At 48.4% G+C, this 16,414-nt stretch overlaps 1 protein-coding gene across 2 annotated transcripts in view; it reads left to right on the top strand.

Annotated features, from left to right (window-relative positions):
* BFAR (bifunctional apoptosis regulator) overlaps positions 1-16,414 on the top strand; it is a 44,149-nt gene that overhangs the window by 26,121 nt on the left and 1,614 nt on the right. For both annotated transcript variants that reach the window (XM_068127119.2, XM_068127118.2), the window contains exon 7: positions 7,120-7,313. In XM_068127119.2, the coding sequence (XP_067983220.1) occupies positions 7,120-7,313 (194 nt within the window). The remainder of the gene's footprint in view (positions 1-7,119; positions 7,314-16,414) is intronic.

The following is a 16,414-nucleotide window of genomic DNA, read 5'->3' as shown; positions in this document are numbered from 1 at the left end:
CAAGGGCGTGGCAATAAAACCCTTGGCGCGAGGCCCCCACCTGAGATGAGAAGGGATGCGCAGTTCTGAGTTGAGTGTGAGAAGGGAGAGGCGCTTACAGAGAACTGTGTTGGAGAGAACTGATCCGGAGCACTCGTGTTGGAGCACTGAGAGGACCGGCGTGCACATGACAGTTTCGAGGCCATTGATTGAGAAGCGCATTGTTCGCATTTATTGAACTATTCGCTGATTATGTACGCGGCTGAGCCGCAAGTGTAACCACCAAAGCCAGCCCTACCGTTCGCCCTGTAATAATCCCGTGCGCGCCAAACGATACGTAGAGACCTCCTGCCGTCTGTTCATCTACTTCGTGGTGCGAGTTGGGGACCGGAGAGCGAGCTGCCTGGATGCCATCCCTGGACCATCGACCTGTTCGTCTGCAACCCCGTGTGAGTGTGTCTGAGAGTGAACGGGCCCGTTTGTCCAGGGAATAAGTTAAGACTGTGATTAAGGCTGCACTGTGTTTTCTTCTGCTGATTATTGTACAAAGTGTAAATAAACCTTGTTATTCCTGTTCTTCCAAATTCGACCGTTTCCGCGATTTCCTCCATTGGGTAAGCATGGCACGATTAAGAACCGCTTGGATCGGATTTAGTCATTGCTAACGGCTCGGGTCACAGGTTCGCTACCGCTCGGCGTTTCCACCAACACCCGTGATTCGGGCGGGGCTTATTTCCTCGTTTCTGGGCAGCGTTAGTACTTAGGTAATAGCGAATTCTTAGTCCTAAAACCCTACTTAACGCTGTCCGGGAAGGACGTCATAGGTCCTGGGTCCCGTCGGCTTGTAAAAGACAAGGGGACTAATCCCCCCTTGGTAAGGGGAAAAGGCCGGCGCTGAGATCCGCAACAATATATACCCCTGGAACCTCCGCGGTAAAAGCCTTGCTCGAGAAAATGCCACATCTTTATTTGGGCAGTGTATATGTATAGGCAACAAACCGCTGCTGAAAAAAAGAAAACAGATTTGAAGCAAAAACATGCCCATTGCATACAGTATGTGTATAGATATATAATACATCGTGGTTATATAGCTCAGATAGATTCAATTTGAACTGGCACATAGACTGACACCAGAGGCCTGAAACCTAAGGGCCTGAAGCCAGAGGCCTTCACAAAGCCTGTGCCGCCTATCAGCTCCAACCTTTCGATATTTGATGATCCCTGTAGCAGTTGCTTTGATCATTTTACACTGAAGGGAAAACTTATAGGGAGGGAATGGCAATTACAAATATGACAGCTCTGAAGATGTATTTTGCTTTGCATAGCACCAACATGGTGGCTGCATGATTAGCTCACCTGGGACAAAGTTTCGGGGAGCTTATGCGATGGCGTGTTGTCCGTCCGTCAGTCTGTCCATCAGACCGTAAACACTTGCAACTTCTTCTCCGAAACCGCTGAAGGGATTGTGACCAAACTTGGCACAAATGATATTTGTTGTGCTGTGACGAAGGTTTGTTCATGGCATTAAGAAAATCGGGGTCTAAGAGGGTCTGCCGGGGGTCAAAGTGGCTCCAGGTTTGACCCCCAAAATAGATATTTGCTTTTTTCTCAGAAACAACACACGATTTCGTACCAAAGTTTGTTCAGGGCATTAAAAAAATCTGCCTCTTTAGAGGTCTACTTGGAGGTCGTGGGGGGTGGTTTTGGCCCCCCAAATTAGGTATTTGCTTTCTTCTCAGAAACTACACACACAATTTCGATAAAACTTCACCACAACCTCCATCACCCGTGATGTACCAATGTTTGTTCAAGGCATTATAAATATTGGTGTCTAAGGGGGTATACGGGGTTGGGAGAGGGAGGGGGTTGCCCTCCAAAATAGGTATTTTTTTGTTTGTTTGTTTAGTCTTATGATCATGTTAGTATGATTCTACATGCTGCGATGTCTTCTAGCAACCATTGAAATTGGTTTAAAATACCTTTACTCAGTGTAGTATACTGTTTATTTTACCAGGTGAGTGCTGGGTATTTCCCCTGTTTTTTCAGGTTACAATTGTGGGTGGGCTAAGAGCCAGCTAGTCCAACCAAAAGGTGGAAAGGGGTGTTACACATGGATGGACGGACAGACGGATGGATGGATGGATGGATGGATGGAAAGACAGACGAACAAGCGTGTATTTTTATATAGGGTTATTGATTGTATGATAATATTTTTGATGTGCCTCTGGGTATAATTTATATATGTATATATATATATATATATATATATATATATGTATATATATATTGTTGCGGTTCTCTCGCCGGCCTTCTCCCCTGATCAAGGGGGGATTAATCCCCGTGTCTTTACTGGCCTGGTGGAACCGAGACTTATTACATCCTTTCCGGGCGAGCATAAAATAGGGTTTCGGGACCAAATTCTCGCTCGTACCTAAGTACTCGCGCTGCCACGGAAACGAGGTAGCAAGCCTCGCACGAACCACGTGTGATGGTAGTACGCCGAGCGGTTTGCGTACACGTGATCCGCGCAGTCTTAGATAGTGGAACCCGATTGGAGCGATCTTATTTGTGCCACGCTTAGTCAATGATGAAACCACAAAGACGATCGAATCAAGAAGAAAGAACAGATTGGTTTAATTATTATTACACGTATATACAGCTCAAGGACGAAGAGACACAGAGCAAGCTTAGACAGTCTTAATTATCCCAGGGACAACGGGCCCGTCTCACACTCACACGGGGTATTGCAGATGGGCAGGTGTTCCCCAGCGCGTCCAAGGATGGTCCTCGTCCAGCTCTCCACGGTCCGAGAAGATGGAGGTAGGCGAAGGCAGGGACTCGTAGCGTGTCTCTCGAACCACGGAGATAATATCGGGGCGAACGGTAGAGAGGATTTTTACGGCAAAGGGCGAGACAGCTTTTACGGCAAAGGGCGGTTACTCAGCCTTGTTCACTCGCTTGGCTGAAAATGCGCAAGTTCGTTATAAACGCGCCTGGCTGCGCCCACGTATATTCAACGACCAACTCCTCTTCTTCTATGCCTTGGTGTTGGTTAGCGCACGCGTTCTCATGCAATGGTCAAGTTCATCAAGCGGTACAATGCGAGTTCTCTCATCAAGTCCCCTCTCTGCAAGTCCTGTGACGCAAGTCCTCTGCTTCAGTCCTTTTGAGGGCTTTGCGCAGCGGGTTATATAGGCACGCCCCGCGAACCTTCTGGAACTCACCAGACTCTTCTCACCACGCCCTCTGACGCCACCACCCCTGAGCTCTGATTGGCGGCTCATGCTTACCGTCATCGCCTCTGATGCTCCGCCCTCGATGCCGCCCCCACCTTCTTAGGCCTACCTCGTGTTAACTCGACGAATGAACAACCAATGGGTAGCAAAATGGATTGCGCCTACAGAGGTAGAATGGTTTGCAGAAGTAGGGCCTATTCTCCTGTCTTTACACAACGCAGAATTAACACTGGAAAGGGCCTATTCTCACACATACGAAGAAATAACTATACTACAAATGGGCCTACATGTTGCTTGTGACTACAGACTTGGCATTTAATATGGAATTTTTTTTTTTTCTTGACTTGGGTTTACTTTCTGAACTCAGTTTATCAATCTGGTGAGTTTCTTTTACCCTTCGGTGATGTCTTTGTTGAAAGAACCATGTCACTGATTGTCTTTCGCAGCAAGAAGTCAATAACAGGATTATATCACAGGTGGCGTGATTAAATGTAAGCACAGGTACATTTGATGATTGGCTTCACAATCGGGTATATAAGCGTTGTTGCGTTCTGTATTAGTGGAAAACAAATGCTGCACGTCTACAAAAGTTATTGCCGCTTCCTCTGGAGATGGTCCGTCAACTTGACAATGCTGTTTGTCATGGAGTGGTGGTTTTACGAAATTCTGGCATGAAACAGCGTGCTATTGCTCGGCAGTATGGCATCACTCAAGGTCAGGTGTCAAAGATCCTGAAACGAAATGCTCAGAGGGGTGTCCCTACTCCAATACCGAGGCCAGGACGTCCACGCAGAACCACAAGGAGAGATGATCGCCAGCTGCACCGGTTAGTCTGAAATGGCCGTACCAAGTCAGCTAATCGGCTTAGGGCTGAGTGGCAGCAACTGACAAATGTGCCTGTATCCAGGAGGCTAGTCAACCAACGACTGGTTCAAGCAGGCTATCGTGCCAGGCGTCCTCTGAGAAAGCCACGCCTGACCAGACAACACAGCCAGCGCCGATTGCAGTGGGCCAGAGAGCACCGTCAATGGCAGCCAGGACACTGGAATCACTTGACCTTCAGTGACGAGTCTAGATTTCTGGTCTATCGTCAAGATGGCCGCGTCCGAGTGCACAGACGAGTGCATGAAGCCCACAACGAAGATTGTATAGTGCCAAGAGTCCAAGCTGGAGGTGGTGGGGTGACCGTTTGGGCTGCTTTTCATGCAGGGGGCAAAACTGACCTGGTTGTTCTGAATGGAAACCTGAACCAGTTCAAGTACAGGGTCATTCTGGAAGAAACATTGCTTCCATTTGCTCGTGCAGCCTTTCGAGGAAACTTTGTCTTCCAGGATGACAATGCACGGCCTCATCGTGCTCGCATGATCCAACACTTTCTTGCTGACCGTGGTGTAGAGCATATGGAGTGGCCTGCCATGTCCCCAGATATGAATCCGATAGAGAACTTGTGGGCAGAATTAACGTGTCAAATCGACAACTTGGACCAGCACTCCAGCAGCCGACCTCTGTGCGTGAATTGCAGCAGACTATTGTCACTGCATGGCAAGCGATTCCTGTCCAAACCTTGGCAAATCTCGTGAACAGCATGCCTCGACGTGTACGTGCTCTCCTGAATGCTCGTGGGGGTTACATGAAGTACTGAACTGTAATTTTACTGTCCGTAATCCCAGTCATAATTTAGCTTTTGTTTTTGTTGAAATTTATTTTGGCTAATGTGCAAAATAAAGAGATACTTCTGGCAAACGTACAGAAGTTTAACACAGCACTGTCCGTGAATTGAGTTCGATATCAGTTTACATCACTTTCAAGCATCAATTTATTGGCTTCGAAATGTCAAATGTGGTTTTTGTTTCTTTTAAAGGTCACATTAACAAAATCTAGAATAATTTCAACGTAATTCCAATGAACTTTTGGTTCCAAGTCATCTTGAAAAGTAAGTTCACCCCCACAAAAAAAATATTCCATATTAAATGCCAAGTCTGTATCTATGGGGGGAAAACTTTAACCTTTATTAGACTCACTTTACAAACCTCAAAACCGTAGGTATATATATATATATATATATATATATATATATATATATATATATATATATATATATATATATATATATATATATATATATATATATATATATGTGTGTGTGTGTACACATTCGTGGCCAAAAATATTGGCACCCTTGCACTTTTTTCAAATAACTCACAATTTTCTCTAAGATAGGTTGAAATTTGTAAAAGTTTAAGGTCTCCACAATTCTTTACTTCACTGTTAATATTACAGAACCTATGTTTTTTGATTCAGAACTTAATATATCCTTTTAAATCAGAAAATAAAAAGAAATGGCATTGACAAAATTATTGACACCCTCGACTTGATATTTGGTAGCACAGCCTTTGGACAAAATATCTGCAGTCAAGCTCTTCCTATAGCCATGAATGAGCTTCCGACACCTCTATACTGGCAGTTTGGCCCACTCTTCTTGTGCAAAATGCTCCAGTTCTCTCGGATTTGAAGGGTGCCTTCTCCCAACTGCTGTTTTCAGATCTCCCCACAGGTGTTCAATAGGATTTAGATCTGGACTCATTGCTGGCCACTTCAGAACAGTCCAATGTTTTGTCTTGAACCATTCCTGTATGCTTTTTGAAGTGTGTTTGGGGTCATTGTCCTGCTGCAAGACCCATGACCTTCGACAGAGACCCAGCTTTCTGACACTGGTTTGAATATTGCGCTCCAAAATGTCTTGGTAATCTCCTGATTTAATGATGCCATGCACACATTCAAGCCACCCAGTGCCAGAGGCTGCACAGCAACCCCAAAACATCACTGAACCCCCTCCATGTTTGACTGTGGGGAAGGTGTTCTTTTATTTGAAGGTTTCAGTTTGTTTTATGTAAACATAGAGATTATGTGCTTTACCAAAAAGCTCTAATTTGGTCTCGTCTGTCCACAGGACATTCTCCCAAAAGGATTTTGGCTTGTTCAGGTGTGTTTTGGAAAACTCCAGTCGGGCTTTCTTATGTCTCTCTCTTGGCATTGGGGTCCTCCTGAGTTTCCTACCATAGAACCCCCTTTCATTGAGTTGGTGACGGATGGTGCGAGTTGAAACTGTCGTTCCTTGTGTCTGAAGGTCAGTTTGAATCTGTTTGGCATTTGATCGAGGTGCTTTCTCCACCATTCCAACAATCCTTCGCTGCAATCTTCGATCAAGTTTTCTCTGGCGGCCATGTCCAGGGAGGTTGGCTACAGTGCCATGAGCCTTACACTTCCTGATAACATTGCATACAGTGGACACAGGAACATCCAAGGTCTCTGGAGATGGACTTGTAGCCTGGAGATTGTCCATGCTTGGCTACAATCTTATGTCTGACCTCCTCAGACAATTCTCTGGTTTTCTTGCTTTTCTCCATGCTCATTGCAGTACACACAGTGACACAAAACAGCAGAATGACTCCTCCATTCAAACTGGATGAATGAGTGATTTTTATATTGCAGGCACCTGCAACGCACCACAGGTGAGTTCAATTCCAAAGTAAAGGAGAATCACCTGCTTGAAATGTAATTATTTTAACAATGTCTTAAAGGTGCCAATAATTATATTATCCAGGCCATTTTAGGATTTCTGTGTTGAATAAGCTAAGATTTCGTAATTTTTTCAGCTTTTTTTGTTTTGTTCCACTGCAAACCAAAGACATACATATGTGGATACCAAAAGGGTTTTTAATTTCAACAATTTTCTGGAAGAAATAGTGCATTATTTGAAAAAAGTGCAAGGGTGCCAATATTTTTGTCCACGACTGCATATATGTATACATATAATATAATGCACTTTGCATTCCACTGTTATGTTCTGAAGCTGCTGCTTTGTACTGAGAAGTATAACTGACTTATTGTCCTTCCTGGCCAGGTATTGCCCCTGAAACAGTGGATCGTGCTGGCGCTGCATGCAATAGTTGTGCCGTACATCTTTCTTGGGCGTGCAGCATTGACCTGGTTAGATGTACATTTCTGGACGGCTTGTTTTGTTATCGTCAACACCGTCTTGCTTACCCTGCTGGAAGCATTCTCCCTACGCCGTGCTTATACACAAGGACGCTTGCTGTGAGCTTTTTTGCATTCTTTGTATCTGCATCTGTCTTTGGCCACCTTTTGATAATCAGTACAATAATCCCATAAAAATGATGAATGTTACATATAAATGTTCTTAAAGTGAATATTTGTTGAATGGGATAACACAAAATATTGTTACAGACGTGGCTTAGATGTTATTTACCGAGCGGTTTTGGTATGACCACGTCTGCACAAGTTACCCGATTATACTCGAACGTTGACTAATCGCGCTACGCTAGGTCAATAAAGGCAATAAAGGAAAAGGACACACGGCTGGGTTTCAAATGACACGACACCCAGGGTTCAGTTCTCAAGACCTCCGGAGGAGATTATATTCGTTCGGAAGGTCAGATTACAGGGACGAGAGGTACAACATAGAAAGACAAGCACTTAGACACAATCTTATATTATTCCCAACAGACGACAGATAAACGGGACAAAGCTGACTCACACGGGGATTGATGGAAAGGACAGGCGGGTAGCGATGGCTCCAGGTGCACCTGGGCTCAGGGCAGAATCGACCCGGTCCGGTCCAGAGATGCGGGATGTCGCAGCGCTCGGATGGCGTCTTGTCTGCTCAAGCTGGGGGCGCATCTGACGTCACGTCCGCTACGTGGCCGCGTATATCCGGCGGGGAGTGACACGCCCTCGGCTCGTTAGCTCCGCCTCGTGGAATCGGCACGTTGCTTCTCATTGGGTGCGTGCGGGGGGTTTACCAGGCTCCGCCCTTGACGAGGAGCTGACAGCCAGCCCCTTTGTGGTAACCCCGTGGAGCGCATGGTCTGGAGCGCATTGTCAATGGCGGCTAACCGAGCCGGTGTCAGGACGCACACTCCCCCCCGCGCAGCGCCGTGCCCCTCTGTTGTTGTTGTTGTTGTTGTTTGGGGAAGAAGATGGGAGGAGGTATGGGAAAGGTCCTAAACTCACTACTGGTGCCATATAATCACATTCTGGTGCAACGAAGAGTCATAATTAATGGAAACGAGTCCTTAACTGACATAGACTAAGAATAACTAGCAAGATGTCCGAAAGTTGTCTACGTGTGATGCGGTGGACCTGGGCACGACATTTAATGGGGGAAAAAGGGGAAGGTCGGCTCTACTGATTGTTGTTTACAGACAATGGGACTAGGGAATGGGGGATTGGGGATAGTTGGGGAGTATTGGGGAAATAGGGGAATATTTACAAGCGGATATGGAGGCCAAATTCCATATTCGCAACATTGCACCCTTCTCTACCCTCGGGGCGTCCCGACCCGATAAATTTTTACCTACTTTAGTGTGGCACGCAATGTAGTTCCCTCTACTATTAACTCTACCCTGAGTGCGACAGTTTTACAGATATTCACAAATGAGTAAATATGTCCCCCTGTGACGTTGCACCCTTCTCCTCACAGAAACACACCCACAGGATAACCGAATCCGGAAAGAATCCTCAAACTAAACATACAGCCGGTAGGGAGCATTATTTACACAAGACTACGCTGATATTTACACTACGATCCAGGACCTGTTTTTGGAGGAACACATGCAGATGTTATGCATAGAGAGAGCACGCATGCTAGCATCGATACACCAACCCACGAGTGCTCTGTGGCCTACGGCCTTTAATAATGTGCAGAGCACCCCTTCCAAGCATCAAGCACCACCCCATCACACAGTGAGCACCATCCGGTGCACCAATAAAGTGTCTATAAATCATTGTGTGGTGTCGCAGCCGGCCGATGTTCTGCCGCTGGTCTTGCCTTCGTGTGGTGTACTTGGCCTTCTTGCCTCTTTCAAAAAATAAAGAAAGGCGCCAACCGCGTCCATTTCTATATTGTGGCCTTCAGTGGTGTCAACTGTTAGTGGTTCACCTTGTATGGCATCGGTGCCACGTTGACCCATAGGTCCTTCCACGGGTGGTGCTTGGCCGCAAAAGAGCTGCGGTCCATTGTGGGTGGCCACAAACATTGCGGTCCATATGGTGTATCGATCCAAGCAGCAAACAGCGAAAGTGCAGGCCCACAACTGCGAAGCCAGCACCTCTCTCTCCTCTCTCTCTACCCCAAAGCCAGATCCTCGGAGGTGGGAGACAAAAGAAGCAGACAAGTGAGTAAGGTGGTAAGGGCGAAAAAGTGCACGCAATACAAGGTGATGCACACTGGGGGCACATGGGAACCAGGTGAGACAGGTACGTTCCTACCGTACGCCCCCCCCCCCCCCCCACCAGGTAACCTACATGGCCCCTCCATTACCCCTTACTGTATCCACAAAACACAACACTACCCATAAACATCTACTTTACAAATCAACAACCATCCCTACTGTCTTCCCCGTTCCTCCCATAAACCAAATTCGTCTTCTCTCCCTCCTAACCAATCAAATTTGCCATTTTCAACTCAACATCAAAATTTGCCATTACCAATTCATCATCAGTCCCTCCTAGGGAGGGAGAGATGGAATCACCCCAATGTCTCATCCACGTCGGGATGCGTCTCACAAATCCAACAGCAATTCTCATTTCTGCAGCACAAACAAAGAAAACACAGGTGTGGAGTCATCATCATCACCACTGGCAAGTGGCTGCGTATGGTGCGACAGGTTCATCAATCCTAACTATTTCCTAAGTGACTTTAACAACTTTACACTACCCGGGGTCTTTCTCCGGCCAAACCATTGGCCCTCTTACACTATTGGTTCTAAAAACCAATTCCCATTGGCCAACTGTGGTGCTTTTCAATTTGGGGTCTCACTCCCCTGATTCATCTCCCGGTGCCCTCGCCCAATTTCTGGGCTGTGGCGTGTACCTCTCCCAGTGGGTCTACCCACCTGCACACCTCCACCACTGCAGTTGCCTCCGAGCTTACCTGCTCCTCACCCTAACCTAACTACCTGGGGAAGGCCCTCTGGCTCTCTCCCCACTCGGTGCCCTCTCTGGCACTGGGCTACCCGGGTCCGTCCTCCGGATCCTCGGGCCCCATCCACAACTCTACCGGCTCCCAGAGCCCACCTGCGGCCTCACCTGGCCGACATCCTCACAGTGGTGGAGTGCCCAACCAACTACACACACTAACAGGCTACACGCCCAGCCATTTCCACAACACTAATGCACCCATCCACATACCATTCTGTCACCCGCACCACAGATGCCAATATCCAACCACAATTTACCTGTACCCTCTACCTAACACCTACACTACCCGCCCCGGGTATCCGCGATGGGGGTCCACTCTTCCCCCATTCACACCTTCGCACCATCCACTCCACTCCACAATTTCCACCATTCTCACTCCATGACCATCCCTTCCACTACTCCAGATATTCCACACTACCATTTATTCCACACAGCCACATACACCTGTTCTTCATTCACCTGTCGTTGCACACCTGTGCAATCCTACCTGGTGCCACCTGCACCCTCCTCCTCTTCCTGGACCATTTGGTCAACACAACACGCAATCACCACTACTCCCTCATACACTGCTCCATTCACCTGTTCAGTTGCACACCTGTGATCACACCTGTTCCATTCTCACCTGTTCAATCCTCACACACACGGCATCATCTCAGCTAACTACTCCCCTCTGAAACTTGCGCTTCCCAGTCGTCCCTTTAAACTATTGCGCTCCCACGTCATTATCATCCACACTAATCTACCTGCGTCCCCACTACAGGTATCAGTCACTAACTAACCTTAACGTTACCTAAGGTCATCTTCGCTAGATCCCTACAATATAACCTAACCCACCCGGGCTAGTTTTCACTGCCATACACCCCATAAGCTATTGCTCCTTTGCCCCACCATGGGAAGGGTGGCAGATTTGCCATCCCACCCCATCGGGGGTCTCTCACTACCAATTTTGCACATCAAATTTCAACAAATTAAAAATTTGCCAATCATCTGCCAATCACTGTACCATTACCAATCATCACTCTGCCAATCCTTTGCCAATCATCAAATTTTGTTTTTCTCTAATTTTGGGTCCAAAACACTAACCTCATCACCCAGTCGACTCACTAATACCTCTCGGTGCGCCAATCCCTGTCCAAAGCCCGGCTTCGTAAAGCCAAGCAATGGATGCTGGTTGTTTTGTGCCAGCGGCTGGATGCGTCCGGCACTCGGTGCAGGGACGGGGGCTTACCCGGGCCGAGATCCCTCGCATCACCTCGGCGTGGAGCCATCCAATGTCCCGATCTCGACCTGCCGGCACGTCTCAACAAAAAGTGGTCGCCATGACGACCCTTTCTATCGGGCTGCCCGCTCCGCCTAGTGGAGCACGGACGCGGCCGTTCAAAGCGAGGCCCAGCACGCACCGAGGGCCCAATTCGGCTATAAGTCGTTCTAAACTCTACCCCGTCTAACGTCGATGCTTCACCTGGGCGCTTACACCCCGCAGCCCGTTCCTTGCTCACACATCCAGCCGTTCCCATGCTACCTTTCCTTACACACCCAGGTACCCTCATTCCACTCACAGACTTGGTCACACACCTGACCACCGAACACCTTGGCACACATTCGTTGGTCGCACACCTCACTAACACACCTCTTCGCGCCCCCTCCTCTGTCACCTCCTCTGTGACAATCACAGGTGTGCTCTCATTCGCACACCCACTCACGTGCCTCACTACCAACTCCAGCGTGCATTCCCACTCACGCTCTACCATTCCAGGTGTGCATCCTTCCATCCCAGGTGTACATCCTCGCTCACCTGTCACAACTAACTCACGCTCCATGTCACTCTCACTACTTTCACCTCCATTCCTGACAGCGCACTCACCCTTACTCTTGACAGCGCACTCTTTCCTCATGCACCTGTCCGTCACACACCTTTCTCGCGCACACTCTCCCGTTACACCCTCTGTAACACTCACCACAGGTGGACACTCTTCCTTACTTCTGACAGCGCACTCTTTCCTCATGCACCTGTCCGTCACACACCTTTCTCGCGCACACTCTTGCGTTACACCCTCTGTAACACTCCCCACAGGTGTGCATTCTTCCTTGCCTTTGACAGCGCACTCTTTCCTCAGGCACCTGTCCGTTACACACCTTTCTCGCGCACACTCTCCCGTCACACCCTCTGTAACACTCACAACACCGCGCTTCCATGTGCCCCCTCGCACACGCGCTACGACCGACTCAATCTCGCCAGCACCCTCACTCCTTGGCACGCACTTTTTCCTCACACACCCCAGAGTCGGACTGTCTCGCACACCTCCTCTTTCGCACACCAGACCTGTCGCACACTTCACCAACGGCCTCTCACGAACACCCGGGTCTATCTCGACCCCCAAGCTTATTAAATCCCCTGGCGCATCATACGCACGACCATATTGGTCACCACTTACACCGGGTCCTCTTCCTCTTCGCTTCTCCTCCATCACCTGCGAATCCCTCATCCGGTTAATGAGCACATCATCACGATCCAAACACAGACTTTGGACCAATTCTTTTATCTCCTCTTTTATCTCTTTCTTATCCCCTCTCCGTCGCTTCTTAATTTCGCTCATCCCTTCTTCCACTTCTTCTAATTTGTGCTTCACCTCTTTTATTCCCCGGTACGTCTCCTCAAGCTCATCCTCTAAGGCTACCTTGACCGTTTCCAGGTGCGTCCTCACCTGCCGGTCCTTCGTCTCCATTACCTCTATCACCTCATCCAACCTCGTTGTCAGTCCCTCACGTACCATCTGACATTCCCTCTTTGTCGCTATCAAGTCGTTTTTTATGTCGTTTTGTGTCGCTTTTAAACCTCCTAATACCGCAGTGTTCCTTTGAACCTGCTCCACTAACTCCGTTTGTCCCACCGTCAGCTGCTCCACCTCCTGCGTCAGGTCCTCTATGCCCCCTTGTAACTTTACAGTCCCCTTTCTCACCTCCTTCTCCATGTGCTCCTTACAGTGCCTCACCTCCTCGCGCACTCCTCCGACCTTCTCACTCACTCCTCTTCTGATCTCCTCTCCCATCACTTGCATCTCCTGCCCAGATGCCACCCTCATCTGCTCCATTTCCTCCCTGTGAGCATCCAGTTTGGTTTCTACCCCCATTCTGACCCCCTCTATCTGCTGCCCCATTTGGTTAACTTCCCTTTCCGCTTGGTCCCTCATGTCCCTCAATTTGCCTTCCATGGTGTTTTCTAACCCCTCTAACCCTTTTTGCATCCCTTCCATTTGATTCTCTTGAGCGGCCATTCTGTTTTCTACCCCCGTTAACCCATGTTTCACTCCCTCTATCTGATTCTCTTGAGCGGCCATTCTGTTTTCTACCCCCATTAACCCATTTCTCACCTCTTTTATCCCGTTGTCTAACCCCTCAAAATTATTGTCTAACCTCCCAAATTTCTTGTCTAACTCCTCAAAATTATTGTCTAACCCCTCACTGGTACCCCTCGCTTCGTCCCTCATTACCCCCATTTGGTTTCCCATCCTGTTTTCCATCCCTTTGAAATTATCGTCTGTTTTTACCATAAAGGCCATCATCTGTTTCATAAACAGGTTCCAATTCATTGGCATCTCGGGTTCGGCTACCGCGACCACGGCCGCGGCTAAATTTGGTGCCGCTACACCCACGTGCGCGACCACGCTATTTTGCGACCCTGCCGCCCTCACTGCTTCGCTCTCCTCGCGTCCCTCAATTTGGTCCTGGACCGACCCTGCCTCACTCTCCCCTACCGGACCCCAGCTGACTTGGTCTGCCATAGCGCGACTTTCAAAATTCGGGTTTTTATACAACAAAACAAATTTCGGCCGTTATAATTTCGTCGAGCGCAGTAAACGCGCTCTGAATCGATTCTCCCTCCCTGGTTTGGGCCTAACAACGCGTGGGAAACGCGCTCCGAATCGATTCTAATTGTTACAAATTTGGGCCTAATAAATTTAGTCCCGGGTTCGAATTCCACTCCTCGACACCAATTGTTACAGACGTGGCTTAGATGTTATTTACCGAGCGGTTTTGGTATGACCACGTCTGCACAAGTTACCCGATTATACTCGAACGTTGACTAATCGCGCTACGCTAGGTCAATAAAGGCAATAAAGGAAAAGGACACACGGCTGGGTTTCAAATGACACGACACCCAGGGTTCAGTTCTCAAGACCTCCGGAGGAGATTATATTCGTTCGGAAGGTCAGATTACAGGGACGAGAGGTACAACATAGAAAGACAAGCACTTAGACACAATCTTATATTATTCCCAACAGACGACAGATAAACGGGACAAAGCTGACTCACACGGGGATTGATGGAAAGGACAGGCGGGTAGCGATGGCTCCAGGTGCACCTGGGCTCAGGGCAGAATCGACCCGGTCCGGTCCAGAGATGCGGGATGTCGCAGCGCTCGGATGGCGTCTTGTCTGCTCAAGCTGGGGGCGCATCTGACGTCACGTCCGCTACGTGGCCGCGTATATCCGGCGGGGAGTGACACGCCCTCGGCTCGTTAGCTCCGCCTCGTGGAATCGGCACGTTGCTTCTCATTGGGTGCGTGCGGGGGGTTTACCAGGCTCCGCCCTTGACGAGGAGCTGACAGCCAGCCCCTTTGTGGTAACCCCGTGGAGCGCATGGTCTGGAGCGCATTGTCAATGGCGGCTAACCGAGCCGGTGTCAGGACGCACACTCCCCCCCGCGCAGCGCCGTGCCCCTCTGTTGTTGTTGTTGTTGTTGTTTGGGGAAGAAGATGGGAGGAGGTATGGGAAAGGTCCTAAACTCACTACTGGTGCCATATAATCACATTCTGGTGCAACGAAGAGTCATAATTAATGGAAACGAGTCCTTAACTGACATAGACTAAGAATAACTAGCAAGATGTCCGAAAGTTGTCTACGTGTGATGCGGTGGACCTGGGCACGACATTTAATGGGGGAAAAAGGGGAAGGTCGGCTCTACTGATTGTTGTTTACAGACAATGGGACTAGGGAATGGGGGATTGGGGATAGTTGGGGAGTATTGGGGAAATAGGGGAATATTTACAAGCGGATATGGAGGCCAAATTCCATATTCGCAACAATATTATAAATTCATAGTATATATCAAGAGAAGGCTGACAGGATGGCCTAGAGTTACACACACTCACTTCTAAGCTGGCTAGCCTGGGTTCTAATCGAGACCCAGCTATAAACTGTCATCCCGGTGTTTCACAGGCATTGTCATGTCAATGTCATCATTGTGTGTGTCGTCCATCGGATGGATGTTAAACAGGCATCGTCCCGTCTGACAGCATTCTTTGGTGGACGTTAAAGACCCACGGTGTCCTTCGCGAAGACTAGGCGAGCTATTGTGCTGATACCATGAATAAATTACAAATTGATACTCGAACTACTGCTGGGAAGGCATTGGTGAACCACTCAGTATAACCCCTGCCAAGAAATCACCCTTCCCAGCCCTTTTTGTTCTGTGAAGAGAACTTTTTATATTTATCTTGTTTCAATCCAAGGGGCTGGTTGTTCTGCTTTTGTTGTCCCTCGTCGCACAGCGGAGCGAAAGGGGGACTATGGCTTTCCCCTCTGTCCGTGTGTCCGTCCGTGCGTGCGTGCGGGTGTGCGTGCGTGCGGGCGTGCGTGCGTAAGCGAAGGACCGCATTTGAATCTGGTGTGTGGGTGCAACCCACGTCAAAATCCAAGATGGCCGCCGCCATGTATGTCTGATGCCATGTATGTCTGAACCTTGTAACCTGCATATCTTGAAAAATAAGCGAAGTACCAACTTCTAATCTGGTGTGTGGGTGTATCTAGGCATAAGGAAGAACGCTATTGAAAATTAGGTCGCCACGTCAAAATCCAAGATGGCCGCCGCCATGTATGTCTGAACCTTGAGATGAATATCTTGAAAAATAAGTGAAGTACCAACTTCTAATTTGGTGTGTGGGTGTATCTCCGCATAAGGACGAACGCTATTGAAAATTGGGTCGCCACGTCAAAATCCAAGATGGCCGCCACCATATATATGTCTGAAACTTGTGAGCGAAATATCTCGAAAAATAAGCGAAGTACCAACTTCTAATCTGGTGTGTGGGTGTATCTAGGCACAAGGAAGAACGCTGTTTAAAATCGGGTCGCCACGTCAAAAGCCAAGATGGCCGCCGCCATGTATGTCTGAACCTTGTGAGATGAATATCTTGA

Source organism: Myxine glutinosa, chromosome 10 (genome assembly GCF_964187855.1).
Source record: "Myxine glutinosa chromosome 10, kmMyxGlut1.1, whole genome shotgun sequence".
In the NCBI taxonomy this organism is placed as follows: domain Eukaryota; kingdom Metazoa; phylum Chordata; class Myxini; order Myxiniformes; family Myxinidae; genus Myxine; species Myxine glutinosa.
This window is presented reverse-complemented; position numbering and strand designations above follow the sequence as displayed.